This window comes from Tachypleus tridentatus, chromosome 2, assembly GCF_004210375.1.
Source record: "Tachypleus tridentatus isolate NWPU-2018 chromosome 2, ASM421037v1, whole genome shotgun sequence".
Taxonomy (NCBI): domain Eukaryota; kingdom Metazoa; phylum Arthropoda; class Merostomata; order Xiphosura; family Limulidae; genus Tachypleus; species Tachypleus tridentatus.
This window is the reverse complement of record NC_134826.1, coordinates 68,887,168-68,910,596: the sequence shown is the minus strand read 5'-3', so window position 1 is coordinate 68,910,596 and position 23,429 is coordinate 68,887,168. Positions and strand designations below refer to the sequence as shown.

Here is a 23,429-nt window from a genome sequence, read left to right as displayed (position 1 = left end):
GTAATTAGTTATTAATATTTTTGAATAACAAGAGTTTTTTATGTTTAAAGTACTGTAGATAACTTGTATACCCCCCTTCCCCTCCTCTCAATATATCCAGAGGTACGTTTTAGACTCCTTCACAAAAAACGATCCCAATGACCCGTTTTTTTTTTAAATAAATTACTAGCGACAGGTTTCACTACATGTATTTGGTTAGTTTTTATGATTTTTGTTAGTTATGTATAATGTGATTTTATGTCTTCAGAACAGCAGACATGAAGTAAACTTTTGTAATAAATAACGTAACTTTAACGATGTTTGTACCCGCAAGGAGGCGTTCTACTGATCGATTTCTGTCTGGTACCATTAAACAAGTGTTACTGGCTTCTTGTACGATTGTTTTCTAAAGGGACTCAATTACTTGTTTACTCTGTGACACATCTACCTTTTCATTCTCTTAGTATTTTATTAATGTATAACTTCTATTGTAGTATGCGAATAGAAAGGTAAAGATTATATTAATGTGGGAATGGTAGTAGATACGTATTGTACACGTTTGTGGCAGGGGCTTAGTTTGAAGAGAGAGAAACTGGGGAATTCTCTCCCCCACTGGGGTGTTCAGGGACGTTCTTTCCTTTCCAACCCCATCCTTGGAATTTTGAGTTGATCACTACGCTATGATATGGTATTAAGTTTTAAAGGAAAGTCGCCTTTCCAATTTGGGGGCGAAGATGTCGGTATCTCCTTTTTCCCCACTTGCGATTTAGGTTAGTTATTATTTTCATGTTTTGTGTTGGTTTATGTTTGTTTCGGAAGTTTTTGTTAGTTGTGTCTTACCATGAGTTATTTGATTAGTTTTGACAAAGCTTGAACCGTCTGGTCGGTTCAGGGTGGCAGAGTGAAGATCAGCAGGGCCGACGGCATGTCGTTGGTTGTGATGGTCTATGGTTTGACCAATGAAGGAAGACCGAGAAGAAACAAGGCAGGAGGTGTTATATGAAACACTTCTTAAATTATTCTCCTCTCAAACGGCCCATGATCAGGATCATGGTGTGGCTGGGTTCTTGGGATCCAACGCCACGGCTGGAATTAATAAGTCCAAGAGCCTAAGAATTTACTGTGGGGAGGAAACGGGAGTACTCCGATAAAACAGGACAGGCGCCGAATAATCTACCTGTCCTGTGCCCGAAGCTGAAAAAAAAAGACATATTACTGAAGATTAATACATAACAATTTGTTTAGTGTTTGTTTTTAAGATGTTTTGGAGGTCATGTATGTGTTATTGGGCATGTTAAGTGATTTGTGTTTGTTGAAATACATTTTATGGTGAGATGTGTTTCGTGGGGGGATACTTGTTATTTTGCGTAATGATGCAATTGATTAATTTTTGTGTTCTGATTTCTTGTAATATTTATGTGCTAATTTGGTTAGCCTGTTTCTTAGGGTAGGTAGGTTACTAAGTTTGTGTAAATAGTTGACGGGATGCACATTGTAGGCTTGTTAGCTAACTTTATATAAGGCCAATAGCAGCAACATCTGCTATCGAAAACGTTGCGGTTTGGAACCCAAGAAACACGTATTGGTAATTGAAGTACAGCAGAAAGTTACGAAGGTGAAACATCAGTAAAAATATTTTTTCTTTTAATTACTTGGAGTGTAGTTTGGTTCGTCCTACATTGTTATCAAAATACATACCATAGTCTACACGGGTGCTGCGCCTTGGTCAGGAATACTAGTAGATAACAGATATTTATTAAATTGACGTAGATTTGGTAGTCTTAGTGTAGACTATTAACTTGTGTTGTAATAACTAAATAATAATAAACATTCCTTTAATAGAGGTTTATCAGTGTGTTTGAAGGCTTATGATGCTGTAACCAGGTTTCGATACTCGTGGTGGTCACTTTACAGATTTACCATTGTGTAGCTTAACAACAAATAAAGTTTCATCGGTAATCAATACGATTGCTGATTATATTTTATTCTTACACTACCTCCATCTAGGAAGACAAAGATCCGGTCTGTATTAAACAGATTATATTTTATTCTTACACTACCTCCATCTAGGAAGACAAAGATCTGGTCTGTATTAAACAGATTATATTTTATTCTTACACTACCTCCATCTAGGAAGACAAAGATCCGGTCTGTATTAAACAGATTATATTTTATTCTTACACTACCTCCATCTAGGAAGACAAATATCCGGTCTGTATTAAACAGATTATATTTTATTCTTACACTACCTCCATCTAGGAAGACAAATATCCGGTCTGTATTAAACAGATTATATTTTATTCTTACACTACCTCCATCTAGGAAGACAAAGATCCGGTCTGTATTAAACAGATTATATTTTATTCTTACACACCTCCATCTAGGAAGACAAAGATCTGGTCTGTATTAAACAGATATTTGTTTTATATAATTAGTAGTCTAAGTGTGATTTGGTAAGATATCCTTTTTGAATAGTAATCACAGAAGTTCCCGTTGTTATAATAACTACATTGTTTCATGTATAATCAGGTTTTGACACATTTTTGTTTTACACCAGAAATGGAATACTATAAACAGAGTAACCAAAAATTCTATACTTTTTAAAATGTAAGTTTTAGGATGGGAATAGTTTGAAAGTTCATATTATTTTATAGTTTATATATGACCTATTTACACGCAGAAGTATTAGTTGCTCAACCACGCGCGTCCACAGTACTGCGCATGCCCATTACTGACTAACGTAGACTAAATGTAAACAAACATGTTATGTTAACTTGTACATAATTATAAAAGCTGGTATTGTAGTATATCTAAACATAGCAATCTCGTCTATAAAAATTTCAAGACACGATGAACTTTTCAATATTTTTAAGCGGCCTGTTATAAAAAATTACTAAATACAATTAAGAAAAACGTCATAATTCATGTCACGTAAACTGAAAATCGTGACGTCATTAAACATATTACGTATCTCAGATACATTATACTTTACAGAAATCGAAAATTATTACAAGTGATTCATTTAATTTAATCGTAATATGTTGATAGTGAAAGGATAAATTAAAAACAGTGACGCCAATAACTATAGCCGCGGTTACTTCACAGAGCGGTAATTGTCTTCATTCTGTTATTTTTGGACAACGTGAGAACGTACACTGCGTTTGAGTCCTGGGCATGCGCAATAAATGGGACGCACTTATTGACCGGCGGTACATTTTACGCTAGTGAGAGTAACAGTTCTGTGTTGCATAGTCAACCTCGAACTTTTGACGACGAGAAACCCACTTGAAATAAAAAATATCTCAGAACGGCTTGTTTGGGTATTAACACTTTTACTGATAAGGAGAGAACAGCGTTTCGACCTTCCTAGGTCATCTTCAGGTTGTTCTCTCCTTATCAGTAAAAGTATTAATATCCATACCAGCCGTTCTGAGATAAAACCTCGAACTCTTATGTCCTAAGCTCCGCGTGTAACTTATTTGAATATATTTAAAACGGCCATTTATCTTGTATTTAAATGAAACAAAATAATGATTGTTATTATATGTATATTCAAGCAACATTCGTGTTTTATTTTACAAGGTAAATAAATCCTGCAATAACCAGATGTTATTGATAATTGAGAAAATGAGATTTACTGTATTTTTCGGACGACGAATTGAAACCAGATTTAGCTTAAACTAGTTTCAGATTCAAAAATACCACATCTACTAACTATAGCACTAACGAAAATTTATATGTATGTGTGGGTGTGTATTTTAACATTAGGGATATATAACGAGTTAACCCAAAATAGCGAACAAGTTTCCATTGCTGGGTATACTCGGCCACTGTTGTGAACATTTGACGGGTTTTCTATAAAACGTCAGTTACATATTCACTGCTAACAATCGGTTACATAAATTTTCAAACACAGTGACGTTAACAGGATGCTCAAACCATCCAATATTCTTCTCTGACACCCCATACCCTTAAAAAAAACGCATCCTTGTTTCACAACGTCTGAAAAGTGTAATTTTTATTCATGAGTTACCCCTGCCTTTTTTAATGTCCCCTATACAAACATTTACTAGTTCTCATTAATGAAAAGCCTTTTCAGCTCAGAATGTAGTGTGATGAACATATTATACATTTGCACCCTTTAGTAATAGTCAAACATTCTTCCTAGGCCTATTTCTTACCAACGTATCAACAGTTTTTGAGTTGTTTGGTTACACTTTGTGAAATTCTAATGAAATATTGACAGTGTTAGTAATATAAGTTATGACTGTAATATGGTGACATACATACATTGACATTATCTACCTTTATTATGTAATATTGAATGTATTTTGACCATTTTCTTATCCCCATAGTGAGATATCTCCCTAGAAAGTTCAATGGAGTATGGAGCTTCAATTCGGCTAACTTGACAGTGCGTACAGACAGACAGACAGTTATAGTCCACCAGTAATATGTAATTTGTCTGGATCTGTTGGTACTGTACAGTTGAAATAAATAAGTAATAACTTTCTCGTTTCATAGGTGGCTGTTGTGGATCAATGGGAAAGAAGATGGTAGTGGGAGGTTGGGCATGGGCCTGGTGGTTAGTGACCGATGTACAAAGGTAGGATGGTCAAGTTATAGTTGATTCCTCTAACCCTTGTGTTATGTTTCAGCTCTGTTTCACCGAGAACTGATTTTCATATGATGCAATTATATGTATCTTTGGCACTATTATGAGGAAAGTTTGATTAATTTCTAATGTTTAACATAAAGCATGTAGATAAAAATATTCTATCAGTTTAAGGATGTTTTGATGATTTTATTTGAAATTGTACTGGGTCAGTATGACCTGAAACATGGTAGTAGTGTCTAAACTCTGAATATAATGGAAGGTTTAATAAATAATCTAATTTATCTGTCTTTCGTAATTATTAACCTGTAATTAATACCAAATTTGGTAGAATGATAACATACTGACACATTTTTATTCACTTTTTATGACACATACAAAATCACCACTTCAATAACTTTAGACCTCTGATGAATTGTAAGAAGTTCTCATAAAATGAAATAAATGAAAAATTGCTTTAATGTTTTCAAGTGGTTGAAGTGTGAAATTGCTATAGCATTGTTTGGATTGTGGGCTATATAGGACTGTATGTTTTACTGAAACTTGAGTTTATGCTTTATTAAAAGCATGGTGACTGAATTCATAAAAACCTGGAAAAAATTTAAAATCAGCAGATTTCTACAAGTGGTTGTTTGAATTGAATGTGACTTTTATCCATTTCTGGGTTACTTATAGATCTCAGGTTGAGAATTAGAAGAACATTTTTAATTACAAATGTTTTTATGTTTATCATGACAGGAAGTAAAATTAATACTTGAAACTTTGGTACTTGGTGAAACTCCATGAGTGCAGAACTGAGAAGAAACAGTACAACTGTACCTTTCACACACAAATCATTTAGTAGGACCACAGTAAAACCGTGGTCATGAATAAAGGATGTATTTGTGAAATTGTCTTGTTTTTCTTCAATTCTGGAATAATAGGAAATGTCTGAGAAGGTTCTTGAGATGAACGATTCTCTGATTCATATTGCTAAGTTTAATTTAGTCACTGTGCTAGTGTGTGTGTGTGTGTGTGTGACCTAGTTAAATAAAGCAATCTCTGAATAAGTTAATTTTTAGATGGTAATAATCATAATTAGATTTATTGTAAGTAAAAGCTAATATTACAAGTATACAGGTGTTATGAATATTTAATAATTAAAACCAAAAAGAGATAGTTAATTTGGTATCAATCATGAATAAATTATTGTGATTGGAGAGAAAAAGATGGTGTGTTTAGAGGTGGAGACACACCAAGTAACGATGTAACATGCAATCTAAAGATGGTGTGTTTAGAGGTGGAGACACACCAAGTAACGATGTAACATGCAATCTAAAGATGGTGTGTTTAGAGGTGGAGACACACCAAGTAACGATGTAACATGCAATCTAAAGATGGTGTGTTTAGAGGTGGAGACACACCAAGTAACGATGTAACATGCAATCTAAAGATGGTGTGTTTAGAGGTGGAGACACACCAAGTAACGATGTAACATGCAATCTAAAGATGATGTGTTTAGAGGTGGAGACACACCAAGTAACGATGTAACATAAAATCTAAAAGATGATGTGTTTAGAGGTGGAGACACTCCAAGTAACGATGTAACGTAGAATCTAAAAGATGATGTGTTTAGAGGTGGAGACACACCAAGTAACGATGTAACGTAGAATCTAAAAGATGATGTGTTTAGAGGTGGAGACACTCCAAGTAACGATGTAACGTAGAATCTAAAAGATGATGTGTTTAGAGGTGGAGACACTCCAAGTAACGATGTAACGTAGAATCTAAAAGATGATGTGTTTAGAGGTGGAGACACTCCAAGTAACGATGTAACGTAGAATCTAAAAGATGATGTGTTTAGAGGTGGAGACACACCAAGTAACGATGTAACGTAGAATCTAAAGATGGTGTGTTTAGAGGTGGAGACACACCAAGTAACGATGTAACATGCAATCTAAAGATGGTGTGTTTAGAGGTGGAGACACACCAAGTAACGTTGTAACATGGAATCTAAAGATGGTGTGTTTAGAGGTGGAGACACACCAAGTAACGATGTAACGTAGAATCTAAAGATGGTGTGTTTAGAGGTGGAGACACACCAAGTAACGATGTAACATGCAATCTAAAGATGGTGTGTTTAGAGGTGGAGACACACCAAGTAACGTTGTAACATGGAATCTAAAGATGGTGTGTTTAGAGGTGGAGACACACCAAGTAACGATGTAACATAAAATCTAAAAGATGATGTGTTTAGAGGTGGAGACACACCAAGTAACGATGTAACGTAGAATCTAAAAGATGATGTGTTTAGAGGTGGAGACACACCAAGTAATGATGTAACGTAGAATCTAAAAGATGATGTGTTTAGAGGTGGAGACACTCCAAGTAACGATGTAACGTAGAATCTAAAAGATGATGTGTTTAGAGGTGGAGACACACCAAGTAACGATGTAACGTAGAATCTAAAGATGGTGTGTTTAGAGGTGGAGACACCCAAGTAACGATGTAACGTAGAATCTAAAAGATGATGTGTTTAGAGGTGGAGACACACCAAGTAACGATGTAACGTGAATCTAAAGATGGTGTGTTTAGAGGTGGAGACACACCAAGTAACGTTGTAACATGGAATCTAAAGATGGTGTGTTTAGAGGTGGAGACACACCAAGTAACGATGTAACGTAGAATCTAAAAGATGATGTGTTTAGAGGTGGAGACACTCCAAGTAACGATGTAACGTAGAATCTAAAAGATGATGTGTTTAGAGGTGGAGACACACCAAGTAACGATGTAACGTAGAATCTAAAGATGGTGTGTTTAGAGGTGGAGACACACCAAGTAACGTTGTAACATGGAATCTAAAGATGGTGTGTTTAGAGGTGGAGACACACCAAGTAACGATGTAACGTAGAATCTAAAGATGGTGTGTTTAGAGGTGGAGACACACCAAGTAACGATGTAACATGCAATCTAAAGATGGTGTGTTTAGAGGTGGAGACACACCAAGTAACGTTGTAACATGGAATCTAAAGATGGTGTGTTTAGAGGTGGAGACACACCAAGTAACGTTGTAACATGGAATCTAAAGATGGTGTGTTTAGAGGTGGAGACACACCAAGTAACGATGTAACATAAAATCTAAAAGATGATGTGTTTAGAGGTGGAGACACACCAAGTAACGATGTAACGTAGAATCTAAAAGATGATGTGTTTAGAGGTGGAGACACTCCAAGTAACGATGTAACGTAGAATCTAAAAGATGATGTGTTTAGAGGTGGAGACACACCAAGTAACGATGTAACGTAGAATCTAAAGATGGTGTGTTTAGAGGTGGAGACACTCCAAGTAACGATGTAACGTAGAATCTAAAAGATGATGTGTTTAGAGGTGGAGACACACCAAGTAACGATGTAACGTAGAATCTAAAGATGGTGTGTTTAGAGGTGGAGACACTCCAAGTAACGATGTAACGTAGAATCTAAAAGATGATGTGTTTAGAGGTGGAGACACACCAAGTAACGATGTAACGTAGAATCTAAAGATGGTGTGTTTAGAGGTGGAGACACACCAAGTAACGATGTAACATGCAATCTAAAGATGGTGTGTTTAGAGGTGGAGACACACCAAGTAACGTTGTAACATGGAATCTAAAGATGGTGTGTTTAGAGGTGGAGACACACCAAGTAACGATGTAACATAAAATCTAAAAGATGATGTGTTTAGAGGTGGAGACACACCAAGTAACGATGTAACGTAGAATCTAAAAGATGATGTGTTTAGAGGTGGAGACACACCAAGTAACGATGTAACGTAGAATCTAAAAGATGATGTGTTTAGAGGTGGAGACACTCCAAGTAGCGATGTAACGTAGAATCTAAAAGATGATGTGTTTAGAGGTGGAGACACACCAAGTAACGATGTAACGTAGAATCTAAAAGATGATGTGTTTAGAGGTGGAGACACTCCAAGTAACGATGTAATGTAGAATCTAAAAGATGATGTGTTTAGAGGTGGAGACACACCAAGTAACGATGTAACGTAGAATCTAAAAGATGATGTGTTTAGAGGTGGAGACACACCAAGTAACGATGTAACGTAGAATCTAAAAGATGATGTGTTTAGAGGTGGAGACACTCCAAGTAACGATGTAACGTAGAATCTAAAAGATGATGTGTTTAGAGGTGGAGACACTCCAAGTAACGATGTAACGTAGAATCTAAAAGATGATGTGTTTAGAGGTGGTGACACACCAAGTAACGATGTAACGTAGAATCTAAAAGATGATGTGTTTAGAGGTGGAGACACCCAAGTAACGATGTAACGTAGAATCTAAAAGATGATGTGTTTAGAGGTGGAGACACTCAAGTAACGATGTAACGTAGAATCTAAAAGATGATGTGTTTAGAGGTGGAGACACACCAAGTAACGATGTGACGTAGAATCTAAAAGATGATGTGTTTAGAGGTGGAGACACTCCAAGTAATAATGTAATGTGTAGAATCTGAAGGTAATTAGAGAGAGAAAATAATATGGTTAAAGGAGAGTGTTACATGTAACACAGTAGCATTCAGAATCTATTAAGAAATATAACATTTGTAACTGATTTGTTATAAATGAACTATTCCAGAGCTTTAACTAATAGTGCAGTTAACATGTTTGGTAGATCTACAAGAAATAGAGGTAAGATTGCCAGTATACGTTTCTATTTTGAAGTTATTATATCAACTAATTTTCCAGAACTCGTCCGTTCTCACAGTATCACAGAGATGAGCCTGAGAATATCTAAGGCTGTTAAATTGACTTGACGTCGGCTCAGTCGATCGTAGAGGTTTTAGTTTTGTTTTGCTGGCAAGAACTGATGTTTTGTGATAACCAGAATCATGTTTTGTAATACGCATCCGTTGCAACAAGTTATTGCGACGACATGTGTTTGGCACGTTTGTCTTTACAAACACACCCTCACGGAAACTACTGCAGTATAAACCGGTTATTATTTATTTATCTTTTGTATGATTTGACACATTTATAAAACCGCAAGAAAATAGTGGCTGAAAAAGCTTAACTGATACGCCTCCATGTTCTTGGTATTTGAGGATTTAAAATGTAATGGATTCTTATAATCACCAGAAATCCGAACCCGATGTAATTTTCTTATTGCTCCGCTAAAATATAATAGTAAATCGGTTTGTGGTTTAAAAGGTCTCAGCTGACGCGAAGTTGATAAACTCGTTTTTCCATCAACTTATGACTCGTTGATTAGCGTTGTGAGTTGAAAGTTAGATCGCAGAATTCAAATTGTCAGTATTTCTGTTATTTATTACACAAGTGGAAAAGTGCATTTAAATTTGAGATGTCTATTTTCGTTTCGTTTTATTTAATCGTGTTCGTCTTTCCCTCCACCCCCTCCTACCTACCCAGTTACCAGTTTGAAAGTTTATTTATATTACAAAACAGAATCTTTAGTTTTTAAGTGACACGTAAAGCAAGCGTTACAGTATTAATACATTGTACGAACCTAACATTGTAAACATTAATTTGTTTGTGTTTAAGTGACGTTTATAACAAGTGTTACGACATTAATACATTTGAAAAACTCGGCGTGAAATTGTCATTCACTTGCTTGTTGCAAATCGAATATTTGCGCACGCGCACACACAAAGAAATAACCCTAATATGTTCCCTTTGCCCTCATGAAATGAACTGAATTTTAGTAAGTCCGGTCACTGATGTGATGTTCAATTTAAGTTTAACTTAAATAATCTTTAGATTGCGAGTGAAACTGACAAAATTGTGGTATAGCATCGTTTACCTTTATGATAATTTACTTACGTATATAAACATAACTACCTCAAACCTTAGTATTAACGAGTGAAGACACTGAAAACGTGCGACAGTGTAGCTGTTATTTCACCATTCCGTGTAGGAATCGCTAGAAACTGGATTCATGCTGGAAAAAGAATATCTCTATTTTTACTTTGCAAAGTTACATTACAAGTCCCAAAGAACAGCGGGTTAGAATCCCCGTCACACCATACATGCTCGCCCTTTCAGCCATGGGGCGTTACAAAGTTACGGTCAATTCCAATATTCATTGGTAAAAGTGTATCCCAAGAGTGGGTGGTGGGTGGTGAAAACTAGCTGCCTTCCCTCTAGTCTTACACTGCTTAATTAGGGACGGCTAGCGCAGATAGCCTTCGTGCAGCTTTGCGCGAAATTCGAAACAAACCAAACCAATCATTCTTAATAAGGTTGTTGAAGTTACCAACATAGGCCGCTCGAAAATATTTAACGTCATATTAGAATTATAATTCTAAGTTTATTTATTCTGGTTTGTTCTATAGAGTTGTTTCCGTTAGTAAATTATTTGTATCGTTAACAGATTATTGTACAGTTCAAGTCCCTGACACAAAACACGTGCTTTTTAGTATTGTTTTAAAAAATTACAACTACGTTTTTAAAGTTCGCTCATGTTTTTATTGGTTGTACATCATAAAACTTGTTTATTTTGTGCACGGTGGTGGAATACAAGAAGTGTACAACTGATAAAAACTGTCTTAACACAATTTGTGATAGTGTAACATTGATAAGAGTGTAATTCTAACAGATTGTGTAACATTGATTTATAACTCGTTTAACAATGAATATTTCATTTCTTTTCTCGGAGGGGGCATCACCGTAAACAGAGCTAATATACGTATAATTTATGATGGTTTCATTGGGGATTTAAGGTAACGATGTAATTACATGTATTAGTGAAACAAGCAAGACAAAAAAATATCGAAGATATGACCTCTGCTTCCACACTGCTCGTTACGATCATGGTAGGGACCCAAACAGTGGACGAAAAAAACAAAATCGTTAAAAAAAGCTATAAGATCAAAGCTGCTCCCTGTCCTGGTTTATTTCGGTTCAGTGAAATGTGTCAAACTAAGCCTCATAAGATGTACATGTACGGCGAAGCCCGTCTTCGTGTGCACGCGTCTTCGCCTCGTTGTTGATAAAATACAACAGCGTTTTCTTTTACTAGAATGAGTTCATCGTTAAATTATTTTTATGGCCAGAAGATCTGCTTCCATTCAAGTTGAACCTTTTCTTTCTGTAGATATTTTAAACTGAACGTACGTGTTGTTATATTTTATCGCGAAAGAAAATTTGTTAAACGAACGAATTTGGTGTAAACTGCAATATGCGGGTATCGCGTTTCACACTTGTCTCGGTTAGGAAGTATAGCATCCGCATCCGCTCAAAACATCAGAAGAAGAGCATTATTCTAAAGTGTAAAGGTGTAACTGAGCTCTACCAGTGTTTAAAACAGTCACATGACAAAAGCTGAGTTTTATTATTAGTTATTCGCCTGTTGGTGTATGGTAATAAACGAATGCACGCTGTTGTTATTCCTTCGGGAATTTCGTTTGATCACAATTGTGTTAAATTGAACCACACTTTACTTCCTTAAGGAAGTTAAAATACAATCTGTAATTTATTTAGGTTTTAAGATTGGCCCACCACTGAAGAAACACCCAATCTGTGATTTGTATACACATTGTCATTGGTCTACCACTAAATAATTTTTAATAAAGATTTTTTCTTTCATTATATCAATAAAATAGTGTTGTTTTTACTCATGATATGTTTACACAATGAAAGAAAAATTTACCACTGATGTTCATTAAATAATTTCAAAAAGGAACCCACCACAAATTTTATGCTAAAAATTAGTTAAAAACATATATATATACATAAATGTTCCTTGTATGAAAATATATAAAATCAACATTATTATTGGTTTATGTGATTCTATGCAGGTTGAGTTTGGAGGTCATGACCTTGACCCCTCGATGTGAACATGTTGAAACTGCCCAAGGTGTTCCACTTACAGTTACAGGTGTTGCCCAGTGTAAGGTCATGACAGAAAAGGAATTCCTTTCAACAGCAGCTGAGCAATTTTTGGGGAAAAATGTTGATCACATCCAGTGTGTCATCTTGCAGACTTTAGAGGGGCACTTGCGGGCTATCCTTGGTAAGTTTATCGCAACTTCAGTTGGTATATAGGACTTGTTATATACACAGTATTTTACTTTGTTAAATGCTTATCAGGAGACATTGAAGTCTGAGATATTTTACTCTTCAGATTTCTTTTAAAATCTGAATAATTTTTATTGCACTTTTAATTTCTTACAAATTCATAAATTACAAGTAGTATGTGTGATTTATTTATTGTACCAATGTTTGATAGAAACCCTAATCTTGAAACAAGTTTCCAAAAGTGTCATGTGTGTGAATTAGTTTTTATACCAAGGTTTGATGGAAACCCTTGTCTTGCAACTTAAGTTTCCAACAGTGTCACATATGAAACTATAAATTATGGCAGGTTTATAAAAACTGTCAAAATAAATATTAAAAGAAACTCTCAACTTGTTCTTCATTCTGAGTATTGGTCATTCCTTTAATATGTGAAGTTGTAAAGAAGATTCTATGGCTATTTTTAGTCCTGTTTCCTAGTAAGAAAAGTTTTAGCAGCCTAGTAGCTGTTTTTTTTACGACAATTGGAATTTATTTAAAGAACCCTTTAATTCTTTGATAGGTTGTTTAGGCAGAGTATTTGTGATGAAACTTTGTAGAATGGACGGCAACTGCGTGTTGTGGAGACACAAGTGTAGAGGACGATGTTCCATTCTACAAAGTTTCAACCCTTAAATGTTCCATTAATAATGTATACCAGTGGTTCTTAACCTGGGTTCAATTGAACCCCAGAAGTTCAGTGAGTCACTCTCAGGGGTTCAGTGGAGGTCAAGACACACACACTATGTGTGTGTCCGTTCCGTTCACCCCACTCGTCATGTTCCACTTGGCCATCATTGGCTGCAGCTGATCACGCCACATCACCTGGCCTTAATATCTATGCTACAGGGATCTTTGTGCTCTTAGCAGTCGACTTGTGACTGTAGTAATCGTTCGTCATTTGTGACTTTTTTCCTAATCTTTCAATCCCTTCATACTATGTCGAGCAAAAACAGAAAGTGGTTGGGTGAATATGTACAATATGGATTCACGTGTATAACGGAACATGATGGGAGTCAGCGTCCTCAATGCATGATTTACAATGCCAAGTTGAGCAATTCTAGTCTAGCACTGGCAAAACTAAGAGAACGCTCCTTAAAGCTGCATGGAGATGGGAAATACAAGAACACAACGCTTGCTTAATTCAAGGTAAAAAGAGCCAGGTTCTATGAAAAGGCTACTTTGCCTGTTCTCGGCTTTGTACCCATCAACAAACTGATCCTCACGGCATCGTACGAAGTTGCGTACTTGATCGCAAAGCAGGGCAAACCACACATCATTGGTGAAACGCTTACTTTGGTTTGGTTAACAAACTTTTCTTTGCTGGCATAGAGTGTGATTTGGATACAGAAGGAACCTCAAAGCTCTTGAGATAGACAAGCCTTATAACATTATTACTGGGATTTTGGTGATCATTAATAAAACAGTATCATTTCCAGTTCAGTTCTGTCTTTTAAAGTTGCTTTTTGTTTTTGGAACCTATGTGTTCTCTTAACTTCATGAATTAATAACCAGGGTACCCAGTTGGTGATTCAATGCAGTTTAATGTATATAGCTTATAATTTTCTGTTGAATTGGGTTACTAATCTTGACCAGTTTCTATAATGTATAATTATGTTCTCATCTGGTTGGTATATTTTTAAGCAGTAGTTCTTAATAATTACAATAATGTTATATTTGTGATATAGCTCCATCAGTGTGTGAGTGCATGTGAAATAAATGAAAAAGGAACCATTTTATTTGTGTTATTGTCCTGATGGAAAGAAGCTGGACATGGTTAGAGTGTGAATCTAAGGGTTCATGCTTTGCATCCTGTGGCTATAAAATCATTTTCCTAATTCTGGGTGCAATGTAAGAATGATAGTCAAATTCCACTGTTTAGTCAGTCAAGAGTTGCCCAAGATGTGATGGTGTTGGGTTCACTGTGAGGATGATGGTCAAATCCCACTGTTTAGTTGGTCAGGAATAGTGATGGTGGCTGCTGTTGGCAAACTATCTTTCTTTCTAGTCTATCAAGTTCAAAGTTAGGGACAACTACATACAGGTAGTTCTTGAGTATCTTTGTGTAAAAATTACAAAACAAACTAATAATTTATTGTAATTGTTCCAGTGACTGACATAATTATTATAAAATTAGTTACATTCTTGAAATAAACATTATTGCATATGATCTGTTCTAATGAAGATTCTACATGGAGATATTTCTGAGAATGATTTAGTTTTCAGTCTATGAGAATTTAAAATGGAATTTCTATTTTCCAGGTACTTTATCAGTGGAAGAAGTGTACCGGGATCGAGATCAGTTTGCTTCTCTTGTGAGAGAGGTTGCAGCTCCAGATATTGGTAGAATGGGCATTGAAATTCTCAGTTTTACCATCAAGGATGTTTTTGATCGAGTCGAGTATCTTGAGTCTCTTGGGAAGTCACGAACTGCAGCAGTGAAAAGAGATGCAGATATTGGAGTTGCTCAAGCAGAGAGAGATGCAGGAATACAAGTAACTGTGTTACAAAAATGTTTAGCAATTAAAAGATAGTAACTAACAAAACATGGTTCTGTAGAGTACTTGTTAAAATGTTTTTAACTTGATAAGAGGAAACCTCTAGCAGCCTGAGGTACTTTCATGTTTTTGTATACTTACAGAACCAAACTTTCACTGCAACATAATTACTGATTACCCAAAATATTCATAAAAATGTGGATGTGTGACATAAGTAATTTAAATCTTGAAACGATCACAGACATACTTGAATGATGTATGTGTCTCTGCACAGGAAGCTGAATGTGAGAAGTCTGCAATGGATGTTAAATACGGGGCCAACACGAAGATAGAAGATTCTCACCGTCTTTATCAACTACAGAAGAACAATTTTGATGGAGAAGTGAACACAAAGGTGCGAAAAATATTTCATAAACATGTCAAAGTGTGAAGCTCTGTGGATTGTTAGTAATATGATCATGTTGGTAGTTACTTGTGAAATTGGATCACATTTATTCTACTTTTTACATTGTAGAATATAGCTGCTATATTTTATCAAAGAGATTAATAAAACTGCCAGTTAAATACTGTAATAAACAAGTAAATTATTGAAACATTTGTTTAATGTAAATTTGAACATTATGTTAAGTCATGCTGTTATAATGTTTCTTCTCTTTCATCTTCTTTACCACTAGTTTCTTCATCTTCATCTTTCTGCAAAATTTCTCTTTTTCTCCTTCTTCTCTATTCTTATATTAATCTCTCTTATCTCCTACATCCTTACTCTGTTTTCTTTAAGCCATCATTTCATTTTGTTTCCTATCCTTGACCAGTTATTTTTCTTTGTTCTATCAAAACGTCTTTTCGTCCATGTTGTGCAGACGTCTCTCACTTCCCTTCTTTCTCTTACTTATCAGTTTTCAATATTTGTTTCCATTTATCTCAACATCAAATTTCTCTGCTTTTCATCTTTATTTTTTGTAACTATTTTGAATTTTTTTCTGCCTTTTCTTATGTGCTATACCATTATTGTTTACTTCTCTTATAGTTATTTTCTACCCTTTTGTTGATCTAATCCATTTCTTTCTTAAATAACTTATTTGTAGCCATTTTTTCTAAATCTCTTATAATCATTTGTAATTATTATATCAGTAGAATTACAAAACCACGTGATTTTATCTACACAACATGGAAATCCAAAAGAACACTTTTACTGTGTATAGAACAGCTAAAGTGGCACACAAAGTGAAAACCTTACCGTTTACTCAAGAGACTAGAGAAACATTGAGATCAATATAATTTTTATGTGGACAACCTTATAATCAACAGAACAGTTATAATTGTGGTTCTTGTGTTTCTTCAGAAGTGTTATGAGGTTGATCATATAAATATTGGCTTTGATTTCAACAGATTGATTCTTGGTCCTGTCCATTCAGTCTTGGTGACATCTCTACTTATAATCAGGTTGAAAAAACATTTACTGATTGTATGCTTTTGATTTATATAGTAAGAATGGACATAGATTAAGCCTTTCACTGACTTATGAGGCTTTTTTTTTTTTTTAATCTTCAGAAAAAACTTAGAGAATCTGAGTAAGTAATGTGTCATTAATAAGGACTGTTGTTGACTCAAAGTAATTGTTAAATTATGTAATCTGAAGTTCACGTATCTTTGTGGCATTATACACGAGTTGTTAGGTTAATAACATTAGTTAGACTTTTAAATTAACCACTTTAAAATAGATACATTGTTGAGGAACCAGGAATAATAAAAGATAGACATGTTTATTTTATTAGTTTGCATTGTTCTATTTTTTCTTCTCCATTTTCTTTATCAATTTTATGTTGATAATATCAAGTGGTTTTTATTGTTATTTAGAAAGCAGAGGCTCAGCTGGCATATGAACTACAAGCAGCTAAAATGAAGCAAAAGATAAGAAACGAGGAAATTGAGATTGATATTGTTGAACGAAGGAAGCAGATCTCTGTGGAAGAAAAGGAGATTCAGAGGAAAGAGAAAGAACTAACGGCTACTGTAATGGTTACCTGCAGAGGCAGAGGCTTACAAAGTAGAGATGTTGGCTCAGGGTAAACGGTATGTTCAACGGTAACATAGTGTGTGGGGTGTACTGGTTAATGTTCTGCTGTAAAGAAAGATTTTGTTTATTTTTAGAATGATTAATTATACCAGAATCTAAAAGTTGTAATAGATCTAGAATGACCACATGAGACAAGTGTAATACATGAAATACTTTTGCTTTTGAAACCTTGATTAAATGTCAAGTGTGTCGCATCAAGTGAAAAGTGAAATTCTTGAAAGTTAAATCTCAAATGTGCCAAATATTAATATCATTTGTTATTGAAAACACACCTCTTTTTTTAGATGGACAGATGTAGTCTAGTGGTTAGCATGTTGGACTTGAATCCATGGGCCCATGGTTTGTGTCCAGTTGCTGCAAAAATTGGTTCCTCAATTTAGTCTGTAAGCTCAAAAGTACAGATAGGTGGTGCAGATAGTCTTTGTGTAGCTTTCCATAAACATTTTTTTGAAAATTTAATGAATTTCCAGTCATGTTATCAGTAATTTTTGATGTAAATTGATTATTTAGATATTACATATAATATTTTCAACAAATTGACTTTCAAGCAAACAAAAAAAACTAGGTAGTATAGAAATGAAAAGGTAGTGGTAACAAGAATGGACTTTTAAATGTTTTTTATTTTATGCCATATTTACAGCTTTTCTTGTAGTAAATGCTACTTTATAAAGAACTAGCAGAAATGCTACCTCATAGATCACTATTTGTGCTAGTAATTATTAATTGTAGTATTTGCACCACTTTGAAAAACTTAAAAATTAACATTTTGTTTAAAAAATAGGATTTTTCTGAAAAGTTCTGCATGGAAAAACTGTTTGGAATTTGCTGATATAAACTATAATGTTTTTATACATTACATTAAGAGTGGTACTCTTTATTAAAAAAATAGTTTTTTTTTTAAGATCTCTGGTTTCTTAGTAGTATGTTTAAAAATGACATCAGTAAAGACATGATCAAACCCTCACATACCGTCTTGGTGAAAGTTGTGTTCTTGCTGTGAGCAGAGTTCTTTTATTTAAAGTTATGTTCTGTGATAAAGAAATGGTTGTTGCACATGCTGTACTTATTCTTCTAATAGTCTAAATTGCTAATATACTAAACTTGAAAATACTTTATGAACTTTTGCTTGAGGTACCATTAAATAGGTGGCACAACATTATATTATTTATTTCAGACACATATATATAGATAGATATCTATATTGATATACAGTCAGTTATAAACTGTTGACTTTGGAATAGACACTTTTATTTGGAAGAAAAATCCAGAACAAAACTGAAATCTTTTTGAATAACAGTGAAAAAAATATTTATGGTCAGGACTCAAACAGTGGAGGTTGCTCGAGCAGAGGCAGAAAGGATTAAGATGATTGGTGCTTCTGAGGGTTATGCAATAGAAGCAGTTGGTAAAGCAGAAGCAGAAAGAATGAGGATGAAGGCAGCAGCTTATAAGCAGTATGGTGATGCTGCTGTTATGAGTATTGTACTGGAAGCTCTACCAAAGGTATGTTTTCTTAACTTTTGAATTATTTGCATCTCGGGATGGCTGGTATGGGTATTAACACTTTTACTAATAAAGCAGAGAACAACGTTTTGATCTGAAGATGACCTAAGATTGTCGAAACGTTGCTCTCTGCTTTATTTTAATACCCATATCGGCTGTCCTGAGATACATTTTTACTCCAAGTGAGTTTCTCGCCATAACGAATTTTGGATAATTTGGACTTATTATATCTAAATGTTTCTTAGCAATGATAAGTTTTATCCAGTTAGAAATAACAGACAATTTAATGAACTTGTATTTGTATGCATGCACTCTATAATTTAGATGCTAAAATTAAATTTCATGATTTGAAAAAAAATGTTTCTTTTATCTTTCTTTTAAAACTACTGTTTTTCATGTAAATATTCAAAGTTTAGCTGATGTTTTTGTCATACAAATTGATTACTTTACTCTTAAAGTATCACTACCTCTGTCTCTCGATTTCATTTTCATTTTTTTTTCTGCATTAAGTTAAATTCAATGTTAGAGTTTGAAAAATGTTATAGACTTTATGTAGTTATTTGAGTTCTGATAAATTTCTGTATAATTCTGCATGATTTCCATAAACTTTTGCCAAAAACTATTTTCAAACATTTTAACTTGGTAATATATCTAAACTGATTGTAGTGCAAAACCAATCGCTCATGGAAGTGTTTACACTGATTCACACATCTTGCATAAAAGGAAGATTCACTTGAATGTTCTTGTGGTTTTATTTGACTTACCAGTAGGAGTTATGAGAATATAGCTGTCTGAAACTAACACTACATTGTAACAAATCTGTAACTTACTTACTCTCATTTTGTTTTTTGCAGTATAAAATATTCCACTAAAGTACCCTTTACTGAATAAACTTCTTGTTTTAAAGTTAGTGTATGATTTGCACAAAGAAAAGAGAGAAAATCTAAAAACTAAGAAAGAGTGAAATATACATTCAGTTTATATTTCAATAGTCACTAAGCAATTTTCTGTATCATTATATTCTCCTTTGTTTAATGTGCCTCTTAGCAAGGATTGTATGTGATGCCATCTGTTGGTTTAACATGAAACTAACGTCTTCTCTTATATCACTTAATAGTTGTTTCACTGTAATTTGACAGTAGGACTGAATGAATGTCTTTATGGAAAGGGTGACTGTTAACCAAATAAACGTTTAAAATGATAATGTTGGACAAACTACTTGTCTTATGGTGAACCAAGGTTACCAGCAGTACAAGGAGATTTGTAAATTTGGTTCCTTTAAAATGGTGCAAGACAGTTTAATACCACCTTAAACTACTACTCTCTCATAATAACATAGCATTATATCTTATATCATAGCTTTATACCTATAACTTAAACAATACAACATTGGCAATTTGAATAAAATTGGAGTCTACATGCTTGTTGGAGCTTTGTTTAAGGATAGACAAGAAGTGTTGATACAGGATGATAGAAAGAAACTTCTGTGACAGCTTCTAAAATACCATGTACCAGGTCCAAAATTTTCTGAATAAAACTTAAGATTTTGGACATTTTTTAAAATGCACTACTGGTGTGTTTACAATAGATGATTGGCTGGTTTATCCCTGTTTTCCATTGGTGGAAAGACTTTCTGTAAATTCAACCAATGGTAGCCACAGGTTAATCACCTGTAATCTGTAATCTTTGTTTAGTGAAGGTTTTTTTGTGTTAAGACAAGAATAAAAGAACAAAGATAGTACAAGACAAAATTCAGCCATTGCCAAACACAACATGCTAACTGGAAACAAACTGGGAAAAAAAGTTGAATGTTTGACAGAGAGAAATTTGGGAAGAAAATAAAAATCAAAGGATTCCTTTACATTAACACAATAAAATCTTTACTAAATATAGATTCCATACTGGAGGTTGCCATTGGTTGAACCCACAAGAAGTCTCTCAACCAATCAGAAACAGGGATAAACCAACTAATTATAACAGGTCCTCCACAGTCCACCAAAATACTATAAAGACTCACGCACACGTGCACCTGAAGACAGAAGACTTATGAAATGTCATCCTTTGCACTTGTTTCAACAACAGACAGTTGCTGTTTATTCAGCTACATTTCATCATGAATAATCTACCTAAACAGTCTATCAAAAAATGGTAGTACTCAATCTACATAGATCTGTAGATATGTTTACTTATCTGTAAATGTTATCTTCAGGTTGCAGCAGAAATTTCAGCTCCACTCAGTAAAACTGACGAGATTGTTCTGGTCAGTGGGAGTGATGGAGCAGTGTCCGAAGTAAACAGATTGGTCAGCCAGGTTCCTCCAGCTGTCCATGCTCTTACAGGAGTGGATTTATCTAAGGTAAGTGAGAACACTACCGCATTAGTGTGTGTATATCTATAACTTTGAAAAGTATTGTAAATATCTCGTTTTAGGAAGTATGGTATTTTTTTATGATACATTTATCAGATAATTTTGGTAGTTATATGTTATAGGAGCACTAATCGTTATGTAACTGTAATAGTATCTGTGTTTATACACTATCTCAAATTTGCCAGGACTTGTTTCGTTAGGCAAGGTGAAGTATTTTAAAAGATAAAAACAAAATAAGTGTGTGGCACAGAATATTTAGTTTATTTAGCTGTACAGTAAAACTGTATAATAAGTACCCACTGTGTGTATGTGACACAATATATTTAGTTTATTTATCTCTACATAATTGTTTAATAACTCACTATGGTGTGTGTGTGTGTGTAACAATATATACTCTTCAAAAAAAGAAAAGCAAAAGGCAAAATATGAGACAAATTGTTAACAAGTTTATTCCAGGTAGTTCTGTATAACATGTGTGAAACTTTGCACATTCACTGCTGAACATCCAAAGTCTGCAAAGGCGAAGTCCACACTCACTTGGTGAAGTTTAACGTCACTCAAAGTCAATTATGAGTATGCTCCCCGTGAGCATCAATAACTGCTTGGCATTTCCTGCCCATGGAAGCGATGAGATGACGAATCATATCCTGTGGAATGGCTGTCCACTCAGCCTGCAAAGCTGCTTCAAGCTGAGGTAGAGTCTGCGGTTTAGGTTGTCGCCGTCGCAGACGTCGGTCCAACTCGTCCCAAAGATGTTTGATGGGGTTTAAATCTGGAGGGCCATGGAAGAACGTTGATGTTGTGGTGTCTCAAGAAGACAGTGGTGAGTCGGGCTGTGTGAGGACGGGCGTTGTCATGTTGAAAAACATCATTGACATTCACCATGATGGGTTGCACATGGGGCCTAAGAATCTTGTCGACATATCGTTGAGCTGTAAGATTTCCTCGAATGTGCAAAAGGTCTGTTCTGGCATTGTAGGTGATGGCAGCCCACATCATGATGCTGCCACCACCAAATCTGTCAACATCCTGCACACAGTTTGTTGCAAAACGTTCACATCGGCGAAGGTTAAACACGGGTCCTTCCATCCTGCCTACGAAGCATAAAACGTGATTCGTCGCTGAACCAAACATGCCTCCATCATCGATGAGGCCATACCTGATGTGCCCGAGTCCACTACAGCCGTGCTTGACGATGTTACTGGGTTAGGATGACGCCTCTGACTGGACGTCGAGGTCAGATTCCTGCATCTCATAGATGGTTGCGTATGGTCTGATCTGAAATCCTACGCAGCCCTGGTATGGTTGAGGCAGTAGACATCGCAGTGGTGGTCCTATCCCGAAGGTGACATAACCGGATGTTGCGAACTTGTGCGGGCGTGGTCACACGAGGTTTGCCAGATCGTGGACGGTCACGAGTTGATCCATGTTGTTGGTGACGATTCCATAGCCTTGTGATGGTGCTTGGGTGGACATTCACAGCTCTGGCAACATCTGATCGAGATTTGTCTATTTCCATACGACCAATGGCGTTGTTGCGTTGTGCTGCAGTCAGTCTTGGCGTAACTGTATTGCGTGTCGGTAGCTTAACACTGAGCTATGGAAACCAAGAACCCGTCACTTTTATAGGGATTTTGCACATGTTGCATTTGCAGAACATGCAGATTTCTCAAACAAATTTATTGGACACGCATGCGTTTTGGTGAAAAATCTGATGTTTTCCTCCGTTTTCAAAGTACACAACTTTTATTGTCATTTTGGTCTGACAATCAGTGCCTTAACACGTGTAACATCACATACTCTGAGCTTGTAACGTTATTACATATATTTCTCTTTAAAATAACAAAAGCATCCCTTTTGCATTTCTTGTTTTGAAGAGTATATTTAGGTTATTTAGCTCTATTTAACAACTGTTTAATAACTCACCTTGGTGTGTGTAAAAACATCACTCACATTTAATGTGTTGTACATTTCACTCAGCCTTGCTGTGACTCGCATTTAGTGAGTTGTACATTTCACTCAGTCTTGGCTGTGACTCACATTTAGTGAGTTGTACATTTCACTCAGTCTTGGCTGTGACTTAGGTTTAACTAGTTGTATATTTCACTCAGTCTTGGCTGTGACTTAGGTTTAACTAGTTGTGCATTTCACTCAGTCTGGCTGTGACTCAGGTTTACATCTTTTTTAAAACACTTTTGATACAACATATTATTGTTTACTTCTCCTCTTAGAGAGAATATTTAAGTTTTTATCTAAGTAAAACTAATGTCTCTAATGAAGAGGGTTTCTCATTGGTTTTATCTTGGCAGTAGTTTTTCAGTTCTAACTTTAAAAGTTGTATTTTTATTA

At 35.1% G+C, this 23,429-nt stretch overlaps 1 protein-coding gene across 1 annotated transcript in view; it reads left to right on the top strand.

The window, feature by feature from the left end:
* The window catches only part of LOC143244138 (flotillin-2-like), a 34,158-nt gene that overhangs the window by 5,396 nt on the left and 5,333 nt on the right, over positions 1-23,429 (top strand). The window contains 8 exon segments of the mRNA XM_076488269.1: positions 4,504-4,585; positions 12,379-12,593; positions 14,897-15,129; positions 15,407-15,526; positions 16,990-17,151; positions 17,153-17,205; positions 18,529-18,712; positions 20,922-21,068. Coding sequence (XP_076344384.1) covers positions 4,504-4,585; positions 12,379-12,593; positions 14,897-15,129; positions 15,407-15,526; positions 16,990-17,151; positions 17,153-17,205; positions 18,529-18,712; positions 20,922-21,068 — 1,196 coding nt within the window.